The sequence below is a fragment of the Mustela nivalis genome, assembly GCF_964662115.1.
Source record: "Mustela nivalis genome assembly, chromosome: 1".
Classification (NCBI taxonomy): Eukaryota; Metazoa; Chordata; class Mammalia; order Carnivora; family Mustelidae; genus Mustela; species Mustela nivalis.
In genome coordinates this window covers 214,852,477-214,880,390 of record NC_139020.1, presented here as the reverse complement: position 1 = coordinate 214,880,390, position 27,914 = coordinate 214,852,477, and the positions used below count along the sequence as shown (strand labels likewise).

The window sequence follows — 27,914 nt, the reverse complement described above, 5'->3', positions numbered from 1 at the left end:
TCCGAGCCCTCTCGGTGGACCTCCCAGCCCAGCAGGCCGGCAAGTGGTGGGACCTGGGTCCTCCTTGGGGGTCAGCCTTCAACCGTGCTGGACATCAGTCCTGTCTGTGGTGACCGGTCTCCCCAAAGCTCAGCAGGACCCTCACCGCAGCCCCAGGGCCCGCCAGTGCCCAGTGGGGCAGCGGGAGGACTCCCTGATCGCCGGACCCGGCCGGTTTCCGAGGGCTCTGTGCTCCTGGGTCCCCAGAGAAAACGCGGACTAAGCGAGCGTGTGCGGTAAATGTTTATAATCAACCAGAAAACAAACACGAGAAACACCATCACGGGATGGAGCACAGCCGGCAGGAAGCTCCGAGGGACGGGACGGGGGGCGGCGGGGCGGCCGCAGGCGCGGGCGGCCCCATCTTTTGGCAATAAATAAAGCTCGGGAAACTTGAATCCTTGGTCGTTTGGGTTTCGTGTGTCTCCAAACGGGAGTCGTGGCAGCTCTTTGGACGGTGCGGCGGCGGGCAGCCCGCTCACATGCTTGGGGCGGGCGCGGGGACGAGGGGGCGGCGGGCGGGCCGGGGCTTATTGCTCAGGGGGCGCCGGGGGTCGCGAGCACAGGCCGCGGTGAGGTAAACAGCTTCGGGGCCCGGGCGGCTGCGGCCTCCACCCACCCGGCCAGCCCAGGGCCAGCGCGCCCGGCTCCCGCGCCGCCACGGAGCGGTCCCAGCTCGCCGCATGGGCTCCGGGGCAGACTCCCGCGCGTGCGGCCCGGCCCGGCCCCCTCGAGGCTCCGTGGGCCCCTCTCGGGGCGCCCCGCGCATGCGCCTCACTCGGCTCCTCCGCCCGGACCCTCCCGGGTGCGGTACCGGCGCGCGCCTCCCGGCGTTCTGTGTGCAAGACGGCCCCGCGCCGCGGCTGCCGTCGAGGCCAAAGGTAGATGGAGAAGCGGCCCCGCTCCCTCCGGTCCAGGCCCGCACGCTGAGGAGCCGCGGAGGGCCCCGGCTCCGTGCCCGGGGGTGGGCTGTGCGCGTGCGCACCGGAGGCCGCTCGAGGGTGACCCGAGGGCGAGAGCGCGCGCACCGGGGGGCGGCTGGAGGCGCGTCCCGCGGCGCGGGCCCCGAGCGGCGCCGAGAAGCTGACGAGGCGGGTGCGGGGCGCGGGGCTTAGGCCGGGCTGTGGTCGGGAGACGTCGGCGCGGCGGCGGCCAGCGCGGGAGCCGCGGCGATGGGCTGGGCGAGGCGCGGCGGGAACAGTCGGTCGTCGAGGCCGGCCGCCAGCTTGTCCAGCAGCGTCCCCGGGGGCCCGACGCAAAGGCCCGAGCCGGGGCAGCCGCCGCCGCCGCCGCCGCCGCCGCCGGGCTCCTCCTCGATGACCGGGATGGCGGGCGCCGCAGGGTCCTCGCCCGCGCGGCCCTCGGACGGGCAGTCGACGCTGTCGCCGCGGCGCAGAGGCGCGCGTGGGGGCCGGGGGTCGGGGCGGAACGGGGGCGCGGGCGGGGCGGGCGGGGCGGCGCGCGCGCCGGGGTCGCTGTGCTGCCGGCCGCGCTGCTGCCACTGCTTGCGCGCGTGCGGGTGCGGGTGCGCGCGCGCGCGGTGGCGGGCGGCGCAGGGCAGCGCGTCGTCGAAGTGCGGGTCGTGGCGCAGGAATTCGTGGAAGAGCGCGTCTGTCTTCTCGTCGATGCTGTAGTCGCGGCGCGGGGCGCGGCGGGGCCAGGCGCGGGGGCTGCGGGGCCGGGCGGGCGCCTCCGTGGGCGCCAGCGCCCCCTCGAAGCTGCTGCCCACAGTGGCCGTGCGGCCGGCGCTGGTGAAGGAGGAGCGCTTCTCGGACGCGCTGGGCAGCCCGTCGTCGCCCGCGCCGCGGCCCTCGATGCTGGCGTAGCCGCTGTCCATCTGAAGCAGCTTCCGCGGACCTCCCGCCTCGCCGTCCGCGGACCGCGGTGTGGGCGGCGGCGAGGGCGGCGGGAAGGCGGGCGCGGTGGTCCCAGAGCCCGAGCCCGAGCTGTCGCCGCTGCGCACCGAGTCGCGGTCGTTGCCACTGCTGCTGTGGTCCGAGGCGGCCGCGGCGTGCAGCTCGAGGGAGGCGCGCAGGCTCCAGATATCCCGGTAGCTGGTCTGCGCCTGCTCCGGCCCCGAGTCCCGCTCGCCATCGGACTCCTGCTGCTGCAGCTGCTCGGGCCCCACGCCGCCGCTAGGCTCTGGGGGAGACTCGGGGCTCGCTCCTCCCGCGGCGCCCACCTCCTCGGCTGCCTCTAGCCTGCAAGCCAGGCCGCAGCGGTCAAGAAGGCTGTGCACGCCCCTGCATTTTCTCCCCAGCCCCCCTGACTCTGGGTCCGGAAGGGCGGGCATGGGTGGGGACCCCCTAGGCTTGGCCAGGCTCTGCGGAAAATGAATTTATTTTTAGAAAAATGTTGCCAGTCCCTGTTGCAGGGTATATTTTCTGGGTAGATCTGAGTCTTCCTGGGACCTGCTTTTCAACCAGGTCACTTTTTACAGTGTCTCAGCCAAGCACCTGCTTGTAGCACAGGTGGCCAGCTCTCACCTGGAGAGAGGGACATTGTCCTGTGGGGCTGCTTTCTTCCTAACATCTCAGTGTGGAAGGGACTGGCTGGGCATGGACTGGATCAGGGTAGCGCCACTCAGCCTCTAGTCCTGGACCTCACCACCCCACTGCTCCCATCCACAGGGGCAGTAGTGGGGTGCTGCTGGCAGAAGGGGTCACAGTTTCTGAGAAAGGGCCATGCAGCTGTCAGGAACACAGGCAGGTGGGAAGGAGCACCAGGCCACAGCAGAGCCCGTCAGGCCGTGGACCCCACCGGGAAGCAGGAACATCCAAGCAGGCACATGCCCCCTCACAGCCCTGACTGGGCAGGCATCCTGTCTTGGGGACCCTGGGGCCATCGTCCAGGGCCCCACCTGCCCTTCTGCCCTTACCCTGTCTCCCCCTGTTTCCCCCTTGGGATGCATGCTGGAGAGGTGGCCCCAGTGCGGCAGCCTCCAGGAGGGCTGGTGGAACCGGAGGCCTGGAACCCCGTGTCTGCAGGGTGAGGAGAGCCCTCCCCAGGGCAAGGGGGAGGGTACTGCAGGGGGCGGGGGCCCACAGGTCCACCCCTAGCACTTCTATCTACTGAAAAATACCTGCCGAGGGTGGGGGACGGGCTGGTGGGGCTGGCCAGAAAGGGGCGGGGGGGCGGGAAGGCCACAGCGGCGCCTGCGCTGGCAATGTACTGGATGAAATCCCCGTGGGGGGCGTCCCCCTCCTCCTGCTCTGTGCTCTCGCTGGCTGCCCGCTGCCGTTGGAACTGGTGCCGCTTGGGGGAGCCTGTACAGAAGAAGGCGCGTCAGCCCGGGGCCAGGGGAGGGCTCCCCCGCTCTGCGGCTGGGGGGGGGGACCGAGGCACAAACAGGTGTGAGTCGGGTTGTCCAGGAGATAACAGTACCCCAGAGCAGCTCTGGCCAAAAACATACGGCCCGAGCCAAGACCCGCGCTGGCCCCCCAGAAGCAAAGTGCAGAACAGAGTGTGCGGGAGAGTGACGTGACGGACAGGCTGGCAGGGGGCCGGGGTGGGGGGGGGCCTTCTCTTGCAGCTCTGCCTCTGCCCATGGGCCCCCTGCAGGGCCTGGGAGAAGCTTGGGTGGGAAAGCCGCAGGTGTGGGGAGGCCAGTCAGCCAGCAGACAGGTTCTGGGCACCTGCGCACCTACGTTCCACTCTAATCGTCCTCAGGAATCAGGGCCTCCGTCTGTGCTCCCAAAGGCAGTGGAGTGCGCCATCCCCTCCCTGTGCTAGCTGGACCAGCCCCCGACACGGGGGCTTGTGCCGTCTCCTCACCTGTCCTGGCACTGGGGCCCACCCCCACAGGCAGCAGGCAGTCCCGCAGCCTGTCCTGTCCTGGCTGAGTCCCCCGGGCAGGGGTCCGTAGAGACATCGGTGCCCTCCTCCCCAACCCCAGACACATGCTCCTGCTTTGGTCTGGGGATGAGGAAGCCCTATGTCCTGGGCTCTCCATGATCTGGGCTCTGCGGGATTGAAGGGCTGGTCTCGGGAGTTCAGGCCTGAGGATGCTCAGGCCCAGGGGCCAAACGGGCCCGCAAGCTTTGTTGTAAATAAAGTTTTATTGGCGCGTATCTACACTCATTTACAAAAGTCTGCAGCTCTTTCCACACTGCCAGACCAGACAGGCTTACGACAGATCCAAAACCACTGTTGTCTCGTGCCTTACAGAAGGTCACCGATCTGCCAACCCATTGCTTCATTGGGGCCCAGTGTGCGACCCAACCAGCTGGGAACCCTTGGGCAAGATGCCTGCGGGCAGACAGGTGCCGCTGGCCAGCATGGGGCACGCGCCTGGGCTCCGAGAGCACTGGCCCCTCCCTGGGTGTGAAACCTCCTACTTGAAGGCTGCCTGGGGCAGCAGTGGGAGCTGTACCCCCTGGGCCCCAGTTTCTGCCAAGGGCCCCAGCTCACCTCTAGTGTCCAGACTGGATGCCCGTTGGCTGGGGTCCAGCTTCCATTTCTTGACCTTGAAGTAGGGGCTGGCCCCGTCCAGGCTGGCGTGGCGCCGCAGCCGGGTGAAGAACTGCAGGACGGGTCCGGCCCCAGAGCCAGGGCCTGCCTCCCCACGCCCGGCCTCCCTGTGCCCCGTCGCGGGCCCTGGGCCAGCAGGCTTGCTGCTCCTGGTGCCTGGATCCAACTGGAAGAAAAGAGGAACACAGTCAGACAGGGCCCTCCCCTTGCTGCCCTGCACACCGGCTCCAGCCTGGGCCCAGCTCTGCACTCTAGTGGGCAGCTCTAGCACACAGGGCCACCGCGCCCCACCCAGAACGCAGAGGAGCAGCAAAGGGCGCTCGGTGGCCGGCTGGAAGCTACGCTGAGCTCAGGGGTTCAGCCGGGCGCCTGCCAGATCTGGTCCTCCCAGCCCCAGACAGGTGTCCCCAAGGGTGAGCGTCGGAGAGCACTCGCACCCTGGCTCGGGCTGGGTCCTGACTTGCGCCTTACAGCCGCTGGGACACTCTGTGCGTGTGAGGGGTGGCTGTGTGGTCTACGTGCCGCCTACCCCTCTTCCTCTCATGCAGGGGGTCAGGCAGGAGCAAGGCGAGTGAGGGTTGGGGAGGCCACGGGCTGACCTCTGTCCTGGAGTGGGGCAGGGAGGGGAGGGGCCGCTCGGGGGCCCTCACCCAGGTGCCTTCCCCGGAGTCGCTGGATGCCAAGGGGCTGATCTCGAAGTCAGCAGGGCCCACGGCTGAGTTGTAGGGGTCACCTGGCAGGGCGGAGCTGGGGCCCACGGAGCGGCCGGTGAGGGCCTTCCCCGGGGGCTAGGGGAGGAAGCAGTAACAGGTCAAAGAGCATGGGTGGGTGAGGGGGACTGCTGGACCCACAGCCCACTGTGCACCCCAGCCAGGCCCCCCTCCCTGTCCTAAGATGAGGGGCCCAGCCCAGAGAGAAAGGGACCGCCAGCAGGGGCGCTGTCCTGTCCACTGAGCCCCAAGCCAGCTGCCACCCCTACACTCACCTGGAAGATGGCGAGGTTGGCCTTGGGGGCCGCGGCAGCGTGGGGAGGGGTGGCTGCGCCAGTTTCGCCCAGGTCGCACTCGTGGATTGTGACGATCTTGAGGGGCGGCAGGTGCAGGTGGGTGAGGCGGGCATTCTTCAGGTGGTGGAAGTCCCCCTCCGTCAGAGTGTACCTGCGCCCAGCACGGCTGCCTGTCACCGTGCCAGCCAGCAACCCCCCCCTCCGCCCCCACGCTCGGCCCTCCATTGGACAGCCTGAATGAACCCCCAACCCCACACCTGCTGTCCCTGGTTCCACGGCCCACCCCGTCAATTGTGGGGGACAGTAAGGACTGCACCCGGCACCCACCGCTCAGGGAGCGCAGTCACAGGGCATCAGGCTCCGGGACATCCCTTAGGGACCAGGTCCCTTCCTGCCGCGCCGCCCCTTACCTGCGGCCCTTGTCCTGCGACTTCCGGCTCTGCTCGAACAGGGCAGCCTCGTTGAAGGACACCCGGCGGCCGGTGGAGCTGGTGGACAGGAAGCGCTCCGTCTCCGCGTCCTGGCCCTCAGGGTCCTCCCCCCTGAAGTCGGGGTCTGCGAGGAGAGCCGAGAGGGTGGGCCCGGGGCGGGCCGCGCCTGGCGCTGGGCGGGCGGCCGGCCGGGGCGGGGCGGGGCGGGGGCGGGGCGAGGGGCGGGGCCCGGCGGGGGCGGGGCGGGCACGCACACATCCGCTCACACACTCACTCGCTCAGCACGCGCCTGCGAGCACCTACGCGCGGGCTCTAAGGAAACAGAGATGAGTCGGAATCGAGCTGCGCCCAGTCTGGTGGGGGAGACAGACAGACACAGCCGGTCAGGCGGCCCGAGGGGGCGGGCGGGCGGGAGGGCGGGCAGGTGGGCAGGGGGCGGGCCTGGCGGGGCGCCGCACCTTGGGCCGGGCGAGCGCCATTGTCCAGGTAGGTGGTGGCGGTCTTTTCCGCTTCCTCCGTCGCTCTGGGGAGGGACCGCGGGACGGCAAGGTGGGTCGGAGGGCCCGCCTGCCGGGACCCGGGCTCCCGGGGCCAGGCCCCGGTGCAGACACACCGTGCTCCCCAGGCACTCAGAAGCAGGCCCCCAACACCACATGGGCTGACATTCACGCCTGCCGTCGGCACGCACGCGCGTGTGCGCGCTCGCACGGTCCCCCAGCTCCAGGCCCGCCGGGGCCCCGGGGAGGCCGCTGGGGTGGGTGGGCTGCGCACCTGTTGAAGCGCGGGTGGGCCTCCCAGCAGCGCCTGCACACGAGCAGCACGCCGGACAGCACCACTAGCGTGCCACCAACGAAGAGCGACATGACCACCACCAGCAGCACGTAGTTATCCAGGATGGGGTCAGGCTCCGCCTGTGGGCCAGCAGGGGTCAGGACCGCTGGGCGTGGCCTCTGGGGGCCCGCCCGGCCCAGCCACCCCACTCCAAACCCCTCACTCACGGTGGGAGTGCCGGTGGCGTTGTCCCACCTCGAGGTCAGGGCGACAGTGGCAGCGGTGCCGGCGGCCGTGGCCATGGTGGGCGTGGGCTGCATTTTGAAGCTAGGAGGAGGGGCCTGGTGGGGGGCAGGGCCTGCTCAGACCAGCTCCTCTGTCCCCTCCCTCTCCTAGCTCCCTGGGAGTGGGAGTAGGAGTCCACACCGGGCAGTGACTCACGGGGAGGTGGAGGAGAGCCCCGAGGCAGCCCCCACCCCGCTTAGATCAACGCGGGGACCTCCGTTTCCCCATGTTTAAAACGGGGGAGGTGTATGCTATCCACCACCTCCCCAGCCGGTGGGGCCGGCCCAGCAAGGCAGCAGCTGGCCGGGAACCCTGCCCAGAAAGGGGGAAGCAGCCCTGGGAGGAACGGGGACACTGAGGCTGTCCGCTCACTACCGGGAGACCCCAGGGGCCCTGCCAGCCGCATCGGGGGAGAGGAGGGGCCTGCCACAGTCCCGGAGACTGGTTCTACAGGGAGTGGTGCCAGGATTGTGACCGGGGTGCAGGGACTGAGCTCAGTGCCTACAAGTCGCAACTCCGGGAGGTAGCTGTCCCCCTCCACCCAGTGCTAGCAGGAGCGAAAAGGCCAAAGAAGGCGCATCTGTTCCCAGCCCTGAAGAATCCGGTTCCCATGGCGACCGAGCGAGCAGGCCGAGCGGGGAGGGGGGGTGTTGCCAGGGCGCACTGGGGGAGAGGAGGGGGTGCGGGGGAGGGAGGCCTCCTGCAGGGCGGCTTGAGCCGGTCCTGGGTGGCAAGATGGCTGCTGCAGCCGCCTCCCCGCCAGTGCCCAGCGCGGGGCCCTGCGCCTCCACGAGCAGCTCCCCTGGCCAAGCACGCCAGCCTCCACTTTTGCTTCGGGCTCGGGGTAAACTGAGGCCGGGGAGGGGAGCTCAGCCCTCGGGAAAGGGGCTGCCTGGAGAGCGCACCTGCCCGCCCTCCCCTACGCCAGCTCCTCCCGGTGGGAAGGACCGGGGACTGCACTCTGGAATCTCGGGGAGCAGAGTCTGGGCCGGGATGCCCCGCAGCCCTGAGTAGGCAGGGCGCGCGTTCGGCCTTTCCCCAGAGGAGAGGGGGAGCCTGTGCCCGCTCCCGCGTCCCCGGCCCCTGCGGGTTGTAACCCCACTCGACAGCGGGGGGAATCAGGCCCCGAGAATGGGGGCGAGGGGGCCCTGGCGAAAGCCAGGTGTTCTCATTGCTCGGTCCGAGAACGACCGAGGCTGCGGGTATCCTCAAGGGGACGGGGCGCGCAAAATGTAGGTCGGGAAATGAGTCCCGGCTGGGGGAGGGGGCAGAAGCGCCGGGGCCGTGACAGGAGGCCCGAAAAGATGGCAGGAAGCCGAGGGGAGAGAGAGGTGGACTCCGAGGGGTAGGCGGGGACCAGACCCGAGGGCGGACGTTCCCCACGGGCCCGCCCCTGAGGTCCCGCGGGTCCTTCCCGAGCTCGCTCGCCACCGCGCCCATCCCTGCGCCCCCATCCAGCCCCGGGGACGGGATGGCGAGCCCTCACGGAGAGGCAGAGAGCCGGGCTCCGGGCGCATCGCCGCTTCGGGCTAATCCAGGAGACGGAGACGCCATCGCGCTCGCTGCATCTCAGGGGAAACTGAGGCCGGGCAAGGGCGTGGGCGGGGGTGGGGGAGTCCCTCTCCAGGCCGCTAACGGGGGATGCAGGGCCCCGCGGACTGGCCCGCACGCCCGCCCCGGCTCCCCCCACTCCCTCCCTCCGGCCTCGCCGCGTCGCGGAAAGGGCGGGTGGTCGGGAGCCGGCGGCGATCCCACGGGCCCCGCGGCCTCGGCCTGCCCCCGCCCGCCTTGGCGTATCCCCGGGCCCGCCGCGCCTACCTCAGCGCCGGGGCGCGCGGCCCATGGGGGGCGGGCGGGCGGGCGGCTGCGCGGCGTTCCCGGCGGGCTCCGGTGCCCGGTGGCCGCGGAGCAGGCGGAGAATTTATGAATGGAGAGCGCGGCGCGCGGGGGAGGCAGGCGCAAGAGGAGGGACGGCGCACGTGACCGCGTTGGCGGCGAGCCCGCTCCGACCCGCTGGGTGCCACCCGGTCCCGGGCCGACCGCCCCCGCCGCGCTCGCCGCCGCGTCTGGCTCACTGCGCGCGGGCCACCGCCTCCCCTTCCCTTCCGGCGGGAGTGGGAGGCGGAGCCTGCGCTCCCGGACGCCCCCTCCCCACGCCCAGCGGCTCTCCCGGCGGTGGCTGAGTCCCCACGCCCTCCCCTGAGACACAGCCTCTGACCCTTCCCAGGGTCCGCTGGGACGGGGAACGAGGGGGAGGAGTCCCGTCCATTGGTTTCCCCTCCTTCGCCTCCCCCAACCTGGGAGTCCCCAGGATGCACAGTCTGGGGGGTGGGGTTGGATATATGCCCCCCCTTCTCTTCCTTAATATGTGGCACTGCCAGGCTCACCAGGCGCTGGGTCTTGTTGGGACAAACAGCGAGCAACGATAATAGAATATGACCTGTGCTGAGTGCCACCATGGCCTGCCCAGCCCCGGGTGACATCAGAACTACTCCAGCAGAGACTCCATGCTGGTGACCCACAAAGATGCCTCCATTCTCCATCTCAGAGAATCGTGACTTGTCCTTCTAGATGTCCTTCTAGGACACCAACCTGCAGCAGGGTGGTCTGGGTCCTAGCCCAAACCCCCTGGCCCTATGTTCAACACAGTGTCACCCCTTTCCCCTCCAGTGAAAACTGACACTACCACTTCAACCTCAGAGCCTTTACACTGGCAGGTGCAGGGCCTCAAAGGCTCTTTCTTTCCCACTCAGCTTCAAGAGTCATTCCCTGGCTTCCTTCAACTCTTTCCTAAATGGCCAACTCTCAGTGCATGTCCTCTTGGCTACCCTTGGTAACAGCAGCTCCCACCCTGCCCCTTTCTGTGGCCCTGCATGTCGCCTGTTATTTGCTGCAGTGTGTCGTGTCCTCCTCACCCATTCTGTCACTGCAGGGTGAGTTCCAAGTCAGGAGCTGGGTCCCCAAGCATAGCACCAGCCGGCATGTCAAAGACAAGAATCTGCCAGTCGAGTGAACACCCAGGCAAGAGCTGGCTCAAGTGAGCAGGAGCTGGATGTGCAAAGGACCTGGGGTAAGAAAGTAGGTTTGGAAATCGAAGTGTTGTGTTGGAGGGAACAAGGGAAGCCGTTTTGTGGTTCTCAGCAAGAGAATGACATGGTGCCGCTGGCTGTGTGTGAACTCACCTGCTTCTAGGACAGGGGAGGAGGCTGGGGCTGTGCAAAACAGTGAGAGTGGCCACTGAGTGGACAGGCCATGCCCACGGGCGTCCACTGGAGAGCTCCAGGGTCACCTTAGGTTTGGGGCCTGAGTAACAGGTGCTGCCTTTACGCATTGGCCCCCCTGGAGTAAGAATGGGAGAGAACTTGCCCAGTGGATGGGTTTGAGTAGCGGACTGACGAGGTAGATTAGGCTCGCCTCCATGTGGGGCCCGGGGCTCTAGGAAAGGTTGGGACTGCACACGGGACGCACCCCTAGAAGTGCGAACAGGCTTCCCTCTGCGCGCACACACCCTGGGCCGAGATGCCCAGAGGCGGCGGGGGTCTGGGCACTAGGTCTGCATCCTTCCCCTGTGTTGGCCACAGGCGCCCCAGATGCTGGAAGGCAGGCAGATAGGATGCAGGCAGCCTCTGGGGTTGGGGAGCCACGGGGGCAGCCCCGCGTCGCAGCGCATGTGCCCAGCCCCGGGCCCAGGAGTGACACCCCCTCCCCTGTGGCTGCACCCCTCGGCCCCTCAGCCGAGGCCCTCCCCGGTGTGGGCCCCGACCCCGTCCAACCCACACTCCGCTTTTTGCCGGAGACCAAGATGTGAGCCTGGAGGCCTGGCCCCGGGCGCCACCTGCGTGAGCGCGGGGGCGGAGTGGTGACGTCAACGCCGCGAGCGAGGCTGCGCGAGCCGAGGTGACGTCAGCGCAGCCCCGGGCCGCCCGCGCACGCGTCCGTGCGTCAGCGGCGCGCGGGGGCGGAGACCGGACGAGGCCGCGGCGCGTGCATCTCCGGTCGCCGAGTACCCTCTGCCGGCCCCGTCGAGTATTGCATCCGAGCGGCGTCCGGCGCTTGTCCGCGTAGATAGGCCCAGGATGCCCTTCCCAGCACGTCTGCGTCGGACAGTCGCAGCCCACCCCAGCCTGGCCCCCAGCGCTGCTTTTCTTTGCTCTTTTGAGTACTTCGTAGCTTCCAATGTGCCATACGGTTTGCGTATTCGTCACATTGATGTTTGTTAAAGTCCCCACCGCCCCAAACCAAAGCCGAAATCTTGGCATTCCTCTTGATGGCTCTTGCGCCTGGCATCCAAGGAGCGCCCCCAAAGTCTTGAATTCAAGTAATCCCTGCTCCGCGGAGGCTTTTGGCACATACCTCATCTTACCCCGCGGGGGGGGTGGCGTGATTCGGGTACCGGAAGGAAACTACAAGCCCCAGCATGCCGCGCGCGGGGCGCAATGCATCATCCGTGTGCGCGGCTCGCTGGGAGTCGTAGTGCGCGCGTGCGCCTTTGCCGGGACTCCTCTTCCCAGAGGTCCCCGCGTCGTCCTCCTCGTCCTCCAGCTGCCCGCGTTCGGCTGGAGTCCCCCGGCCGCCGTCGCCATGCTACCCGCCGCGCTGCTCCGCCGTCCGGGCCTGCGTTCCCTCGCACGCCAGGCCCGCGCCTACGCCGAGGCCGCCGCTGCTCCGGCCCCGGCTGCGGGCCCGGGACAGATGTCCTTCACCTTCGCCTCGCCGACGCAGGTTCGGAGGCCGGTCTGGCTCGGGACCCCGCTTGGCCGCCGTCTCCGGTCCGGACCCTAGTGGTCCGCTGTCGGAGACCCCCGCCATTGTCCCGCTCCCTGCGTCCCTCCCCGGTGTCGTCCAGAATCCGGGCTCCGCAGCCTCCGGCTGTCCGAGGCCCCCAACCCCTCTGGGATCCCGGACCCGCGCCCCTTCCGTCTCATTTGGTCCGGCTTCCGAGCCCCCCACCTGGGGGTCGCCCCCGCACTCCTGCCCGAGCCCTACGAGTGGAATCCGAGTCCTGTACAGTCTTCTGGAAGCCAACGTCCGCGGACTCGACCTCCCCGCCCCCCGCCGCCCCCTCCGCATGTCCCACAGCGTCGGACACTCGTGCTCCTGGGTGCCCGCCCGGCTGGTGCGCCCTTTGTGCTCCTGCAGCGTTTGTGTGTGGACGGGCCCTGCGCTAGAGGCCGGCAGGGAGAGGCTGCGGGGGCCAAAACCCCTGTCTCGCTCGGCGGGGCGTCTCTGTGTCGCCGTCAGTGTTCCTTCCTGCCTTTGGCCCTTTTCCTGCAGGGGAGCCGGTCCCATCGCCCAAGACTGGCCTGCAGTGACGCGCTCCGTGTCGTCTTTCCAGGTGTTTTTCAACGGAGCCAACGTCCGGCAGGTGGATGTCCCCACACAGACAGGAGCCTTTGGCATCCTTGCGGCCCACGTGCCCACCCTGCAGGTCCTGCGGCCGGGGCTGGTGGTTGTCCATGCTGAGGACGGCACCACCTCCAAATACTTTGGTGAGTCTGGTGGGAAGGGGCTGGCTAGGGGCCGCGTACTTCCTCAGGCCAGATCCGGTGTCTGGGCACCAGCTTGGGAAGAGAAAAGGGCACAGAGCAGACTGGGGATTAAGAAGCTTGTAGGGGGGCGGGGTGGGGGACAGGGTCTCCCAGAGAAGTCAAGCCCGGTGCCAGAGGGGCCCCTTAGGAGGTGCAGGCCCCTGCATCCCAGGTCGTGCCTCCACTAGCGCAGCTGCGAGGAGCAGCAGGGTTCGAACCCCGCTCCCGCCTCCGTCCTGATGCTGGCTTCGCCGATGGGCTTGTGGGTGTCCCCTACATCCAGCCCCCAGTGGGTGCCCCTGAGCCCCATGTGCGTGTGTCATTCTCTCCGGCCGCTTGTTTTCCGTGTTAGACTCTAGAGCTACAGCGTGGAGCCACTTTCCTGGTTTGGGGGCGATGGTGTCACCTACAAGGGGGTGTGGAGGTCTCACGTCTTCCTCTTCCTGTAGTGAGCAGCGGCTCGGTCACAGTGAACGCGGATTCCTCCGTGCAGCTGCTGGCCGAAGAGGCCGTGACGCTGGACATGCTCGACGTGGGGGTGAGTGTCCCGGGGAGACGGATGCCCCGAGGAGGCCGGGGCTGTGCTAGAGATGGCTTCGGGGAAGGGAACTTGAGTTTGGTGGCGGGGCCGGCACCAGGCTGCCGTCGCCGCTTGACTCTCACCCGTTCCCCACTTCCCGCAGGCAGCCAAGGTGAACTTGGAGAAGGCACAGTCGGAGCTGTCCGGGGCCACGGACGAGGCCTCCAGGGCTGAGATCCAGATCCGCGTCGAGGCCAACGAGGCCCTGGTGAAGGCTCTCGAGTAGGCAGTGCGTGGCCCGGGCCAGCAGGGAAGCCGAGGCCCAGAACTGGGCAGCGGGTGTCCCGGGCAGGCTGAGGTGGGTTGGGCAGGACCCCCCGGAAGGGCTTCTCCTGTGGCCGCAGCGCTCTCGCCAGAGAAGGCCGCCAGGGGGCAGCACGGCTCTAGCGTCCCGCCCAGAGCCCACCTCCTGGCTAGGGCGGCCAGGCCTGGTGGTTGGGGGTGAGCCCAGAGACCTGCTCTGTTGTTTGAGGAGGGGCTGTGTCCCCCCCACACGTGCCAGGCTCCTTCCCCCAACCTCATGTGTCACCCACCATCCCCCTGAGCCTGTAGCCCCTGAAGACCCGCTCCCAGCCGCCTCCGAGGGATGGCCAGCCCCCAGCTCGAGCCCCCCATTAAAAGCCAGGGACCCGACTCGTGTACGCTGCTTCTGTGTGCTGCCTCGAACTGTCTTCAGGACCTTCCCTGGCCTTTGTCCCAGCCGTGTGTGTCTCTGCACGCGGATCAGGCGTTAAACACCAGCCTCAGGCTCCAGGGCTTAGAAACTGGGGCCGAAAGGTCCTCGGGGTCTGTAGTAAATTGGGGAGCAGGGTGTGCAGGGGGCGTGGCCTGTAAAACCAGGGTAGGTGGTGGGCGGGGTGCCGTCAGCCCAGGAGGGTGGGGGTTGGCACAGGCTGCGGGCTGGGCGTGGCTGCTGCTCCAGGGCCAGGCCTGGGCTGCTGGACAGCCACCTGGGGCTCCGCCAAGTTTCAGGATGTGCCGTCTGCCCTGTGGGCTCCCTGGCCCGCCCCAGCCACGCTGGGAAGAGGCGGGTCCTGCCTGCTCCCACAGAGGCCCAGCCCTCTGCTAACCCGGCCTGTGGGTGGCCTGGCTGGCCGAGCGCCTCGTCCCTGGTGGTGTTGGCACCTCTATGCCATCCAGGCCCCTGGGCTGGCCCCAGATGGGGTGGGGCTGCCAGGCGGGGGCAGCCCTGGCTCTGGGCAGCTTCTGTGCTGTTCCATTTCTTCTCTGTTGCAAGCACGGGGGTGGCCAAGAAGCTGGCTCCAGGTGGCCGTCAGGAGACTTTGGGGGAGGGGTCTCCTCACACCCCTGCCTGAGCCCTGGGCCTGAGCAGGACTGACAGGGGGTTCCAGGGTGGTGAGTGTGCAGGAGAGCCTGGGCCTTCCCGTGTGTCACTGGCAGCCTGGAGGTGACAGGGAGGCCACCCCCAACCCCCAGGCATGTTGTCAGCACAGATGGACTGAGGATTTGTGTGTCATGGTCCCGTGCAAGTGACTGTCCCCTGGCTTCACTGGTGCTGTGTGGCGGGAGCCTTGCTTGTGGAAGCCTCGTCGTGAGCTCACAGCCATGGGGTCTTTCTCCCTGGGTCCCCCTACTCAGGTTGGTAGGCCAAGCAGCTGGCTCTCCCCAGGCCAAAGAGTGTTGTGACAGCCATGGGCTCATAGGAGCAGGCCGACTCCTTCCTGTTCTGGGTTTTGGGGTTCATGGTCACGCTTTGGGAACTAGAACACCACGGACAGGTAAGGCAGCACTTTGAGCCAAGCTGCTGGATGGGCACCCACCCCAGCGGTCCTTCTAGTCATACCCCTGTTCCCGAGAGGGTTCTGCCTCTGGCCAGGGACAGCTCTGAACATAGTAAGATTCCTCAGCACACAGCAGGCCTCCTGAGGGAGATGGGAGCCTTGGGGTGTTAGGGATGCCCACACCGGAGCCTTGTCCTGGACTGGAGACACCCAGGGTGGAGTGGGTCATACGACCAGGAACCGGAGGTCACTACCCTTCCCTCGAGAGCAGGCTCACACAAGGGCTTGTCCTCCTTGGAGGAAGGGGGTCCCCTTGGACTGTGTGTGTGCCCACACCCAGGGGCTGACTAGAACACGGGATGCTTTAAACGGGGGAAAATAGGCAGGAAGTGGATTGACTTGGTGTGTGTGTTAAGTGGGACCTGTAGAGCCAGGCTGGGGCCGTGGTCCCTTCCTGAGAGCACTGTCCCACTCCTAAATGTGCATGGACCCTCAGGGCCCCAGTTCTGGGAGGACCAGCTGCTCCCTGGTGACCTGAAGGGCAAGGTCTCACCCCCTCCTCAGATCACACAGCCCTGTCTGCCGTGGCCGTAAGTCCCGGACCCAGCACCACATGCTTGGCTTCAGGGGCACACAGCTCCCTCTGCCACCCCCACGTTCCTCCAGCAGCAGGGCCCTCAGCGGTGGCCCCATAGCCGCCTCTCCAGGCTGCAGCACTTCTCCATCCCAGCCCCCAGTGGCCCCCTCCCAAAGGGCTCCTGACTGGGGGGCTGGGAGCCTCTGGGTGTGGAGGTGCTGGTGAGGGTGGGAGGGGCAGGTCGAAGGCTGCAGGAGCTTTGGGTGGGAGCAGGATGGAGACCTGGAAAGGAACACAGCCCTGGGAGGGGTGCCCAGGACTAGGGTGGGGTGGGGGTGGTCAGGACAGATACAGTGAGAAGCCAGATAAGTGGACAAGGGGCAGGGGAGCAGGAAGGCTGAGCACCCCACACCACTTAGGGTCGTCCTCAGCTGCCGAGCCAGAGCCTATGCCGGGAGAACGAGGACCGGCCGCGTTTCCACCTGCTGCTGTTTGCCGTCAGTTAACTGGTCTGTGGGATGGGTGGGGTGATCCTGCCCACACCGGGGCCCCAGAGTGAGCCGAGCTGGATTCTCCCCATCCGTCCGCCGCCGTGGAGAACCGCGGGAACGGGCTCGGAAAGGTCACAGCGTGCTGGGTGGTGACTAGCTGCACTAGGCTGGCCTGGCGCAGGTTAATCGCTCCGTAAATGCCTTCTGAGGTCACCGTTAAGGGATGCAGGAGGCCAGGCTGCTGGGGCAGCTGGCTGGGGCACCCCCACAACAGGCAGGTGACTCCAGCCTGTTTTCCTGGATCGTGGCCGCTGACTCAGGCAACCCCCCCTCCTTGCGCTCCCCCACGCGGGCGCCCCCAGGCGGAAGCACCGGGCCTAGAGCAGTAGGAAAGGGGGCGGGGCGAGAGCCAACCTGTGCACCCCGAAATCCCGTCCTGGGGATCTGACCCAGCGACGCTGCTGTTCGTGACCTTAGATTCAGCAGCAATTATGGAGCGACCCCCAATATACGAGGCGAGGCTTCGGGGTGGGTGGCCGAGAACCCAAGGCGCCCCAGGGCCCCGGCCGGCAGGCAGGGGCGGGGGCCCGCCTGCGTCACCGGCCGTCCGGCCCTCCGCCCCCTGCCCGCCCAAACTCCACCCCGAGGGAAGGCGGTGCGGATAAAGGCTTGGGGGCCGCCCGCTCGGCCCCAGACCTGCCCCGCCACCGCGCTCTGTCCCCGGACGTGGGTACACTCAGGACTGTTGAGACCTCGGACCGGCCGCGTCCGGTGAGTGCGGGTGGGATCTCGCCGGACTAGTAGGAGGGCCCCCACTCTAGGCTCTTAAAGGTGCCCCCACTTTTCTTTGTTTTCGGGGCAGGCAGGGCTCGGGTTGTCTCCAGCCCTGACGAGCCCCTCGGGTCGTGGGATGGGAGGGGCTCGGCGCAAGCAGCACCGCCCAGGCAAGACCTCAGCCCCCGCCCCGCCTACCGGGCACTCTTCCTACCCCGCGAGTGACCTTGAGCAAGTTGCTGTGCAGCCTCAGTTTCTCCAGTTGTGCTGCCTGGCCTCCCGCCTTAAGAGGCTCCAGACCCCTAGCGGAGGTTCCCACCTCGCCAGCAGTCCGTAGGCCTCTCTCCCGCCCCGGGGCAGCTGCTTCGCCCCCTCCCCAGGACTTCAGGCAGCGCTCCCGCGCGGCGCCGGCAGGGGGCGCGCTGGCGCTGCTGACTCACCGCAGCCCCAAGCGGCGCGCGCGGGCGCAGCCGGGGACGCCGCGTCACGTCACGGCTCGGGCGGGCGCGACTAGGGAAGCGGGCCGGGCCCGCGGGACAGGGGTGGGACGCGAGGTGGTACCGGCGCGGCAGGGTGCGGGCGGGGGAGGGGGAGGGGGAGGGCCCTCCTGGCACCGGCCCACGTCACCGCGGTGCAGGCCCCGTCCGCAGCCCCGCTCCTCGCCGGGAGCTCACGCCCCACGGATGGGGGACGCCCGGCGGCCGAACCTCCTGAGAGCCGCCCGGGCCCGAAGCGCAGGGATCGCCTCCCGCTTCCGCTCGCGGCGGCTTCCCGGACAGACGCGGGGGGTGGTACCCCGGCTTCCTGCCCCTCCCGGCGCGGGGATAGTGCCTGCCCCCACGCCGCGCCGTCCGGGACCGGGACTCCGCGCCGCCGCTCCCCCACTCAACCGATCCCCCTCGGGCCGCCTGCCCTTTGTTGCGGGCCGTATGAATGGCCCCCGGCGCGGGCGGGTGGAGCGCGGGGGCGGGCCGGAGCGGCGCCAGCCCCGCCTCCGCCGAGCTCCCCTTGGCCGCCGGACCGGGGGCGGGGCGACGGGCGGGCCCGGGCGGCCACGTGGGGCAGCGCCACGGCGCTTCTCATTGGCCCGCCCGCGCGGCCGACTGGGCGTTCGGCGCGCGGAGATTGGCCGACTCAGGGCCGGCGGAGTAAGTAGTGAATGGGAGGGGGCGGCAGTCCCGCCCCTTGGAACGTTGATACATTATAACTTTTTTTTCTTGTTACTTTCACCCCCAGATCTTTCAAGCGGCGGCGGCGGCGGCGGCGGCGGCGGCGGGGACGGCTGTTGCTAAGGGAGGGGACGCGCGGGGAAGCGCGGCCCGATCGGCGGCGGGCACCGAGCGCGACCGCCTAAGCGGCGCCCCCTCCTCGGGACCCTCCCCCACGCCCAGCGTCCTTGAAAGGAGCCGCGAGTGCAGTCCCCACCCCCGGAAGGCGCCCCTACGAGCCAGCGCGACCCCGGAGCGCCGCTCGGATTTTTGATTCTTGATTCACCTTCCGCTACTGGGACTTTCTCGAAGAGGACGTGCGCTTCCCCTAGGAACGGCGAGGACCCCCGGTTCGGGGAGCCCAACCCCCGCGCAGTGCCCGGAGGCGCGACGAGGATTGGCGGCGCCCCGTGGACCCCAGCCCTCCAGCGCGGGCCGGGGATGGAGCCGCAGCCCGGCGGCGCCCGGAGCTGCCGGCGTGGGGCCCCCGGCGGCGCCTGCGAGCTAGGCCCGGCGGCCGAGGCGGCGCCCATGAGTCTGGCCATCCACAGCACAACGGGCACCCGCTATGAGCTGTCGGTGCCCCCGGACGAAACGGTGGAGGGGCTGCGCAAGCGGCTGTCCCAGCGGCTCAAAGTGCCCAAGGAGCGCCTGGCGCTGCTCCACAAAGACACGTAGGTATCGCGCGCCGCCCTCGGACCCGCCGCCCCCTCGGGCCCCGGCCCCCGGGCGGGAACAAAGAGCGCGCCGCACGGGGAAGGAAGGGGGCGGCCAGACGGGGGGCGGGGGCGCGCCGCGCGCTCTCGGGCGCCCTCTGCTCGGCCTTGCCTGCCTCGGCCCCCTCCCCCGCCCGGGGTCGCTGCACAAAGGCGGCTGCGAGGGCGTCCCCCTCCCTCCTGGGAAGGCAGGGGTCCCGGGTCAGCGTGGGGGTCTCGGCAGCGGGGGTGGGGGGGCGCGGCCGTCTCCTTCTCTGCCTGCATTCCCGCTGGCTTCCGCATCTGTTCGGTGCCCCCCCCCCCACGTCTGGCTGTTTTCTTCCCCTACTTGCATCTTTCTACCCCCCTTTGTTCTAACCACCAAGCACTCCCGCAGTCTCCCCCTCCCCCCTGGTATTTAAATCGCCTCCAGGCCGGGGAGCACTCCCCCCGCGGGCCTCCAGGGACACACAGTGTCCATCCCCAGCGGAGGGGCCCCAGTGGGGGAGGGGCGGGTGGGGGAGGGTCTCCTTTGTCTGAGCCGCCGCGGCCTGCGCCGGGCGCCGGGGAGGGAGGGAGGAGGGGGAGCCCGGCACCGCAAAAGACCCTAAAGGCTAAGGCCTGTGGCTCCCACAGAGAAAAGCTCCGGGCCGGAGTTACAGGCGAGGGCCGGCCGTGGGGTGAGGGGAGGGTGGCAGAGGACCGCAAGGGTGCACTGGCGCCTGGGGACGAAAAAGTGCTTTGTTGAGGTGCAGAGGTGGTGCTCCAGCCCAGAGTGGGGTTTCTTTCCCTAGGAGGTTTGAGCCACTTGCATGGCGGGGCCTCGGGGCCAGATATTTGACACTCCCCCGTACATACACACACAGACCACTCCTCTGGTTGGGGAGCTGGGAAGGGATAGGGGTGGGGAGGGCTCCCATATCTCCCCCAGGAACACAGCCCTCCCCCCCTGGCCTGTGCTTCCGCCTCAACGCCGTGTCTCCTTGGCCTCACCCTCTTCCTTCCTTCCTCCCCCTAGCCGGCTCAGTTCGGGGAAGCTGCAGGAGTTCGGCGTGGGGGATGGCAGCAAGCTGACGCTGGTGCCCACCGTGGAGGCGGGCCTCATGGTAAATGGCTGGGGCACAGTGCCCCAGAGGCTCTGGCGCAGGCGGGCAGCCCCTTCCCCTGAGAGCTTGGTTCCCAGCACACACCCTGCCCGGGCGGCCCCTGCCGGCAAGCAGCTCCCCGCCCTGGTGCCCGGGCCCTCTTGGAGCGGAGCGCCCGCTCAGAGCGGCATCTCCTCTGTTTCAGTCCCAGGCCTCGAGGCCAGAGCAGTCTGTGATGCAGGCCCTGGAGAGCCTGACCGAGACACAGGTAAGACCCGCGCCGGTCCCTCCGAGACCAGGGGGAGGGCCTGGGAGTGGGGGTAGTTGCTCTCCCTGGAGACCCATGGGGAGGGAGGAGGCGGTGCACCGCCCAGCCTTCCTGCCAGTTCGGCCTGGTCACCCAGCTTCCTCTTCCTCCTCCCCCTCCACACTCACCACCTGACCTTGAGGGCCTTCTCTCCCACGGTGGCTGCCATGGGGGAGGGGGCTGGGCTTTCACGAGCCTGCCTGCCAGGGTGACCTTGGGCCTGGGGCCCCAGCCCTATACTGAGGAGCACTCCCTCCACAGCTACTGCGGTTTCCCCAGGGCGACCTTTTTTTTTTTTTTTTCTTTTTTTTTCATTTCTGTGGGTGGGCGGGAAGAGGACTGGAGGGGCCTGGGTGACACTCCTTCCGGCTTTGACCCCATTGTAAGGGGTGACTCCCTCCCCTTCTCCCCTTGGCCTTTGTTCTCTGCCCCAAAAGAGGGAGGGGGACTCCCACCCCAGGGCTGCAGCCTAGACAGGATGTTGGGAAAATATTTAGCAACTGGCCAGGAGCTGAGGAGGAAGGCAGGGACTGGCCCACGGCCGGGTTCCCGGTTTTGTTGCAGCATTTATTTATTTATTTATTTATTTATTTATTTATATTTATTTATTTTTTTTTACCTCTTCCTTTCCTCATTTTTCTGGCAGCAGGGCCCTCCTCCCAGGAGGGTGACACAGGCCTCAGCTATCCGACTGCTGCCAGGGTGGGGGAAGCAGGCTGCTGCCCGCCCGGGCTAGGGGGTGGGCTGGGCTGGCCGCAGGAAACCTGCTCAGCGGCTTCCCTTCCTCCTGCCCGGAGGCCCTCGCCCCCTCCCCGACATGTAGCATCCTGTCCTCACCAGCTAGGTAGTGAGGAGGAAGAGGGGCGCTGGTGCTGGGTGGTCCGCCATCAGGAGGGTCCGTGGGCTACAGGCAGAGCTGGGGTCCCAGAAGCCGGGTGGGGGCCGCACTGGATCTCGTGGTGAAGATGGGAACTGAGCTCTCGGCTCTCAGGGGGGCCTGCGGTTGGCAGGGGGGCCAGGGGTGTCTTTGGTTCACATCCGCCCCACAGTGCCTGCGTCAGGGGTGGGGGGGGGCGCCGCTGGGCGGAGTGACTGGCTCCAAGGGCTGTTTCCCCGCCTGGCACCGAGTCATGCCTGCCTGTTCGCCCTCCCCAGGGAGGAAGTTGCAGGGCAGAGGGGTGGGGGGGGGACTCCCCAGCTGCTCTTGGGGAGCCACCTCAAGCCTTTCCTGCAAGGGGAGCTTCTGGACCCGGGGGGATGTACCCTGCAGACCAGGCTTCAGGGTTTGGGGGAGCTGCACACTGCCCGCCTTCCTCGCCGCCTCCCTGCGGCCCCCAAGCAGAGAAGGTTACGCCTGCCGCTGCCAGCGGAGGGCTGGGAGGCGGTGGTTCTGAGTCATCCCGGCCTATGTCACTTCTCAGAAACCTCCACCCCCCCCACCATCCTCGCCCCTGGGGAAAGCTCAGCACTGGCCAGGCTCCAGAGGAGGGACCCAGTCTGCACTGGGTGTCGGATGCACCCCCTGCCACCGCCACCCACCAGATCTGAGGGTTTGTGTTGGGGCTGCATAGAGGTCTCGCGGGACCCAGGCCTCAGAACCATCAGGGCCCCCTCCAGCAGCGAAGCCTCCCCCTCAGCCTCAGCCCCACCCAGGACAGATAAATATTTATCTTGAGAAAGCAAAGGTTAGGAAGAAGAATTTGTCCAGGAATTCCCGCCCACTTGCTGCCTGGGTGGCTTAACTGGGAGGGGGTCTGAGATTGGCTCCCTCTGGTATTCACAGGCAGAGGATGGGGAGCTGGGAGGTGGGGTTATTTGAGGGCAGTGGCTGCTGACTGGGTCTTGCCCCCTCTGGCCTCAGTTTCCCCTTGAAAGAACCAAGCTGGCCAGGGAGGGCCAGGCCCCCCCATCTGACCCGCCTCTGTCCCCCACAGCCCCCAGTGGCGCCCGGGCCGGGCCGGGCTGGCGGAGGCGTCTTCCGGAAATACCGATTCATTTTATTTAAGCGTCCGTGGCACCGACAGGGACCCCAGAGCCCAGAGAGGGGCGGCGAGAGGCCCCAGGTCACGCAGCGTGGGGTGCCGGGGCTGGGCCGGGCTGGGGGCACAATAGGCTGGTGCCCTGGCGCTGACGGGCCCCTCTCTACAGGTCAGTGACTTCCTGTCGGGCCGCTCGCCGCTGACCCTGGCGCTGCGCGTGGGGGACCACATGATGTTCGTGCAGCTGCAGCTGGCTGCCCAGCACGCCCCGCTACAGCACCGCCACGTGCTGGCCGCTGCCGCCGCCGCCGCCGCCGCTGCCCGCGGGGACCCCGGCATGGCCGCTCCCGTGTCGTCCCCCTGCCGGTCCATGGCCGGCGCTGCCCGAGTCCCCCCAATGGCCAGCAGCCCTGCCCCCACGTCCCCCTCATCTGTGACCGCCGGCTCCTTCCGATCCCACTCCGCTTCCGCCACCTGCCCTGAGGTGAGTCTGGGGAAGGTGGGCTGTCCCCCACCTCACGGAGGAAGGGGGCTCAGAGCCCCAGGTCTGCAGCCTCCAGGGACTGTCCTTGCTCCCCCCCACGCGCCGCAGCTGACCTGCCTTCCTCTCCCCGGCCCCCCGCCCCCCGCAGATGGACTGTTCGCCCCCTGCCAGTGCTGGCGCCAGCCCCACTTCAACCCCCGGGGGGAGCCCTACCTCCCGCTCCCGCAAGCCTGGCGCTGTCATCGAGAGCTTCGTGAACCATGCCCCGGGGGTCTTCTCAGGGACCTTCTCTGGTAGGTGTCGCAGTACCCCTGCGGGGATCCCCTGCCACCCAGAGGCAGCGGCTGGGTGGGGGTACGATCTCACCCGTCGCCCCCCCCCCCCCGGGTCTCCTGGCCGGTGCCCCACCACACGGGAGGCTGCGGGCCCCCAGGAGGCGCAGGTCCCCCGCGTGCTCACTCCCACCCTGGGGGCCCACCTGTCTGCGCATGCGCTACAGAGGCCACGTGTCCATCCCGCCTGCACTCACCGGCAGCCCCCCACCTCCTGCAGGCACACTGCACCCCAACTGCCAGGACAGCAGCGGGCGCCCGCGGCGTGACATCGGCACCATCCTGCAGATCCTCAACGACCTTCTGAGTGCCACGCGGCACTACCAGGGCATGCCCCCGTCCCTGACCCAGCTGCGCTGCCATGCGCAGTGCGCGCCCGCCTCACCTGCCCCGGACCTCACCCCCAAAACTACCTCCTGCGAGAAGCTGGCGGCTGCGGCCCCGGCCTCCCTGAGCCAGGCCCGCATGTGCAAGCCCCTGGGTGAGTGTCCAGCGCACCCCGCCCATCCCTGGGCTGTTGAAGGCCCCTCTGTGCGTGGCTCAGAGCAGCTGACCCGCCGGGGGGCTAGGGGGGCCAGCAGCTGCTGCTTGCCCTGCTCCGCACGAGAGTGGAGAGAACGGAGCATGTGTGTTTGGGGCACAAAGTGTCCTTGTCCTCTCCCGAGAGGGGCACTTCCTTCCCTCCCCCCCACCCCCCTGCACTTTGTCCAGATGGCAGGTGGGGCCTCTGTGAATGGCCTGGTCTGATGAAGGGGGGCAGCAGAGCAGCTCCAGGGGTGGCTTGAGTCCCCCAGAGACCCAGCCGACCCCAGGAAATCCTGAGCCCTGTGGAACAGTGTCACTTCTGCCTTGGCGGGCCTCCAGCCCAGGTCATGAGGGGAAACAAAGCCACCAGCCTGAGGACCGTGGTCACCTGACCAGTGGGCTGGCGCTGTGCTCCAGCGCCCACCTCGGCCGGCTCTTGGCAATGGACAGGGCCTGAGAAGCCTCGAGTCTGAGACACCTCCTGGCTACTGGGAAGGCTGGGTGGTGCCTCATGCTGTGGGGGTCGGGGGTTGTCTGGCCTCTCCCCACAAGGGCCAACAGGGCTCATGGTCACTGCCTCCTTTCAGGGGACCGGCTGCGGCAGACGGAAAACCGGGCCACCCGCTGCAAGGTAGAGCGCCTCCAGCTCCTGCTCCAGCAGAAACGGCTCCGCAGGAAGGCCCGTCGGGATGCCCGCGGGCCCTACCACTGGCCACCAAGCCGCAAGGCCGGCCGCAGCGACACCAGCGGTGGCGGTGGGGGTGGCGGGCCCAGTGAGGCCTCCGGCTTGGGCCTCGACTTCGAGGACTCCGTTTGGAAGCCGGAAGTCAACCCTGACATTAAGTCAGAGTTTGTGGTGGCCTAGGAACCACGTCCCTCGCCCGGCCACCCTTAGTGGAGAGTCCCCTGGGCCAGCCTGCGTGTGGGAGGGCAGGCAGTTGGGGTCAGGGCAGCGGGAGGCCCCTCCCTCCCCACCAGCTTTCTTCTGGTTTTTTGGTTTTTTTTTTGTTTTGTTTTGTTTTGGGGTTTTGTTTTGTTTTTTTGTTTTGTTTTGGTTTTGGGTTTTTTTGTTTTTGTTTTTGTTTTTTTTGTTTTGTTTTGTTGGGGGGGTTTTTTTTTGGTTGTTTTGTTTTGTTTTTTGGTTTTTGTTTTTTAATTTCCATTCTTACCATGGTTTTCTGAACTCTCCATGGACTTGGTTCCTGCCTCCTTGGTTCAGCTCACACTTCCCCGCCTCTTCCTCCCGTGGTGGCTCCCGTTCTCGGCCGAGCCGGGCCCTCCCCGCCCACTTCCCAAGCTCCAGAGATGTAGCAGTCACTCCAGATGGCCGAGAGTGGGACGAGACGAGGAAGCCGCCCCCACCCCTTCAGGTTTAAGTCAAAAACGTAGATGCCTCATGATGCACTTTACAGACGGGCAGGGCCAAGGAGGGAAGGCCCACTGCAGCTGCACCCTGGCCTTCCGGGCGGCCGGCAGGCCCCACAGCCACCGCAGACCCGCTGCGCTGCCCTGTGGCCAGGGCCCCCCACACCTGAGCTCTTTTCTCTTGGTCTCTCTTTCCAGGGAAAAAAGAGGAGGGGCGCTTCAGTAGGCGGACCCCAGCCTGCCCCTGGGGCTCAGGGGGAAGTGTGGGGCCCTCTCCTAATAGGAAAGGGAGGGAGGGGGACAGACCAGCCGCTAGCCTTTGCGTCCACGCACTGTGCCATCTCCCCCGGCCCCACCCCCTTTTTGTTCTGAGCTTGGGGTATTTATAGACTATTAATTTTCTGAGCCAATAGTGGTTGGGAGTCTCTTGAAAACTGGGAGAGAAATGGTTGGGGGACGGGCAGATCACCCCCAGCCCTCCTTCCTGGCCCAACCCGAGAGAGATGTGGCCTGTGGGCTGTGTCTGGAGGGCCCCCTGGCAGTCAGGAGGGGAGGGGGTGCTGAGCTGTGAAGCCCCTGTAGGGGTGACGCTGTGTAGCATTAACCCCCGGGGGGGGGGTTCGCTGCTGGTCTAAATTGGACCCTCCCCACTCATGCCCTTACCCCCAGATTCCCCTGGGGCAGAGGGACAAGCCCTCTACTGGGGCCATTTCAATGGGGGTGGAGTTTTTTTTTCATTCACTTACTTTGTACTGATAATGGAGATGACCAGGCCCTGCCCCTGCCCGTCCTGTCCTTGCCTCACCTTTCTGTCCTCCAGACACCCCCACCCCTGCCTGTTCCTCCTCATCCTATTGTAGGTGAACCCCCCCATTATGTGTTTCAAGTTAATGGTTTCAGATGTGAACATCATGTGTTAATTGTAGCTCTGTAAACTTTTTTGTGGGGGGGGTGGGTAGGGAGGGGTCAGAGGGTAGGGGTCACTGATTTTTGTTTGTTTTCATTTTCCAAAAAAAAAGAAAAAGGAGAAAAAAGGAGTGGGTTTGTTTTTGAAGAACTGTGTTGGATACCTATTTAAATGTGTTCTGTTTTGTCGGGTTGTTTGTTTGTTTGTTTGTTTTAGTTTTTTAAACGATTTTTAAATAACACCTGTGCCTCCGCGGGTTTGAGGGTGGAGGCCCCAGGCAGGAGCCCAGGCAGCCCGTCCCTCTCTGCCCTCACCAGGGCTCCCCCAAGAAAGCATTACCCACCCTCGGGGTCGGGCTGTGGGGTGTCCCAGCACCCTGCCTGAGTTTCCTGTATGAAAACAAAGTTGGGAAAGATTAAACCTATACAAACACGTGATTTCAAGTAATAAACAGAAGATGAAACGAGTGAATGTGCTGCCCACTTGGCGGGGTGGGGGGGCGGTCTTGGCCATCACAGGGGGCTCCCAGGGACGATGGGTGGTCTTAAAGCCTGGGAGTGGCACGGCGGGCAGCTGTGTCCCCTGACGGCCCCCCCCCCCCCGCGGAGACCGACAGGTAGTGGCAGCTGGGGAGTGGGTGGGGCCTGATCCAGAACGGTTCCCACGTTCCCTCCCCGGCTTGAGGTAAGGGCGGGCAGGAAGTTGCCCCAGCAGGGGAGGGAGGGGCCAGCCGCTTCCCGGTACTCAAGGCCGGAAGTCCTGCAGGGCGTGGGGTACGGGGCTGCCTGCTAACCGCGCCGTGGGTGGGGCCTCCGTTCCCGGCTCTGGGAAGTGGGCTGGGGACTGACCCCTGGGACTCTCAGCAGGGCTACCTGACCACGCTCTCTGGGCCTCGATGTCCCCAGCCACTGACGGGGAGCCTGCTTTAAATGCTGGGCCAGGCAGGAGGTGCGTGGGTGGAGCGCTGACCTGAGCCCTGTCCTGGGTACCGGGCCTCCCCAGCTGTCTAGTGGAAATCAGTGGTTCCCCGGGGCCTGGGGCTTGTGTTCGAGGCCTCCGGCCTGGCCGTCACAGCCCTGGGTGAACTCTCACCCCTCTGGCCTCACCCTGGCCTTGCATTCCAGCGCTTCCCAGCCCTGACGGTCATGCCTCAGGCCTTTGTCCCGGCCATGCCCTAAGCAGGAACACCCCTCTCCTGGGCGTCCTTGCTCTGCCTGGGGACTTCCTCAACTGGCATTTCCTGAAGGCTGGGCCATGGGCAAGTCCGCTGGGGTCCCCCTGTCATCCACTTTGGGGCTGGGCAGAGAGAGGACAGTACCAGCATCCTCACCCGTACTTCCTCAGTTCCCGACCCCTGCCACCGAGAAGCTACAACTAATTACAGTCCCATCTAATAGGTGAGAAAACGCCGAGCCCAGGGAGAAACCGTCGCCCTAGAGGATGGGGTGCAGTCAAGCCGGTGACCGCTCACTCCCGGGCAGATTTTGGGTGGCCCAGACCTTTGTTTGCCCTCCCAGCCCCAGCTCCAGGGACCCCAAGGGTAAGGGACACAGGTGCTGTCCCAGGAGTGTCCTGGGAACATCTCCGGAAGGCCCTTCTGCCCGTCTCCCTGTCCAGTCACCTCCAAATCATCCCAAGCCCACAGCAGGAAGGTTGGCTGCCACCTGTCAGGGTGATCCCTCCAGACCTTAAGAGTCAACGGCTACGGGTTGGAGGTGTGGGTGGGACCCCTCAGGTAGAAACGTCCGCCCACGCAGCTGCCCTTGGGGGTCAGGGCTGAGGGCCGTACCCAGGTGACTCCGCAGGGCTGGGTGGGGGTGTGGAAGGAGGTGTCGGCTGAGGCGCCCGCTGAATCACCGGCGGCTGCATCACAGGCTGTGTGTGCACGCGGCAGGGCGGGGGGCCTTGCCCTGCTCCCGGGAACCCACCCCTCAGGGCGCTACCTGGAGCCCAGCTCGGGAGTCCAAAGTTCGCGGCCCTGCCCTGGGGTCGTAGGGGGACAACACCCCGGTGGGGGTTGCGGGCCCTTGGGCTCCTTCCCCCTGGAAGGTTGCGCAGCGCATACACCTCGCTGGGGGCAGGTGCCCGGCCAGAGGGGCTGCAAGCTAGGCCACGCGAAAGTAAGGTAAACTGAGGCCCAGCGACGGCTGGGGCTGCGGAGATCGCAGGGGGCGGTGTCTGCCCTGTGCCGCCCCCTCCTCCCATTGAGGAAAAAGCTGAATGGGAGGGGGTGGCCCCCGGAAACCCGCAGGAATGGAATCGCGGTTTCCACGGCAACGCGCCGCGAATCGGGCCTGACGTCACCGCGGGGAGGGCGCCCCGGTCGCCCCCGT

The 27,914-nt window shown here is 67.2% G+C and overlaps 3 protein-coding genes across 10 annotated transcripts; 2 read left to right on the top strand and 1 right to left on the bottom strand.

Annotated features, from left to right (window-relative positions):
• Nucleotides 1-266: 266 nt before the first annotated feature.
• On the bottom strand, nucleotides 267-19,605 carry CBARP (CACN subunit beta associated regulatory protein). 7 transcript variants are annotated; one of them, XM_082737460.1, is made up of 10 exons: nucleotides 19,591-19,605; nucleotides 6,945-7,058; nucleotides 6,718-6,857; nucleotides 6,405-6,469; nucleotides 5,926-6,070; nucleotides 5,495-5,666; nucleotides 5,109-5,297; nucleotides 4,450-4,675; nucleotides 3,122-3,305; nucleotides 267-2,240 (listed from the first exon to the last, which is right to left on the bottom strand). In XM_082737460.1, exons 2-10 carry the CDS (start codon nucleotides 7,035-7,037, stop codon nucleotides 1,151-1,153), a joined length of 2,304 nt encoding a protein of 767 aa, XP_082593586.1. In that variant the 5' UTR covers nucleotides 7,038-7,058; nucleotides 19,591-19,605; the 3' UTR covers nucleotides 267-1,150. The 7 variants fall into 7 exon arrangements, with proteins under 7 accessions (XP_082593586.1, XP_082593585.1, XP_082593587.1 ...); XM_082737459.1 differs by lacking the exon at nucleotides 19,591-19,605 and adding an exon at nucleotides 8,821-10,055; XM_082737461.1 differs by lacking the exon at nucleotides 19,591-19,605 and having other exon boundaries at nucleotides 5,160-5,297; nucleotides 6,945-7,843.
• ATP5F1D (ATP synthase F1 subunit delta) lies at nucleotides 11,470-13,743 on the top strand. Its single transcript, XM_082737554.1, has 4 exons — nucleotides 11,470-11,724; nucleotides 12,338-12,491; nucleotides 12,980-13,068; nucleotides 13,214-13,743. The coding sequence occupies exons 1-4, from the start codon at nucleotides 11,584-11,586 to the stop codon at nucleotides 13,334-13,336; spliced, it is 507 nt and encodes a 168-aa protein (XP_082593680.1). The 5' UTR covers nucleotides 11,470-11,583; the 3' UTR covers nucleotides 13,337-13,743.
• On the top strand, nucleotides 16,602-26,048 carry MIDN (midnolin). 2 transcript variants are annotated; one of them, XM_082737551.1, is made up of 9 exons: nucleotides 16,602-16,691; nucleotides 17,931-18,576; nucleotides 19,616-19,703; nucleotides 19,888-19,950; nucleotides 21,924-22,052; nucleotides 22,138-22,452; nucleotides 22,601-22,745; nucleotides 23,005-23,265; nucleotides 23,897-26,048. In XM_082737551.1, exons 2-9 carry the CDS (start codon nucleotides 18,344-18,346, stop codon nucleotides 24,172-24,174), a joined length of 1,512 nt encoding a protein of 503 aa, XP_082593677.1. In that variant the 5' UTR covers nucleotides 16,602-16,691; nucleotides 17,931-18,343; the 3' UTR covers nucleotides 24,175-26,048. The 2 variants fall into 2 exon arrangements, with proteins under 2 accessions (XP_082593677.1, XP_082593678.1); XM_082737552.1 differs by lacking the exon at nucleotides 21,924-22,052 and having other exon boundaries at nucleotides 16,605-16,691.
• The last annotated feature ends 1,866 nt before the right edge of the window (nucleotides 26,049-27,914 follow it).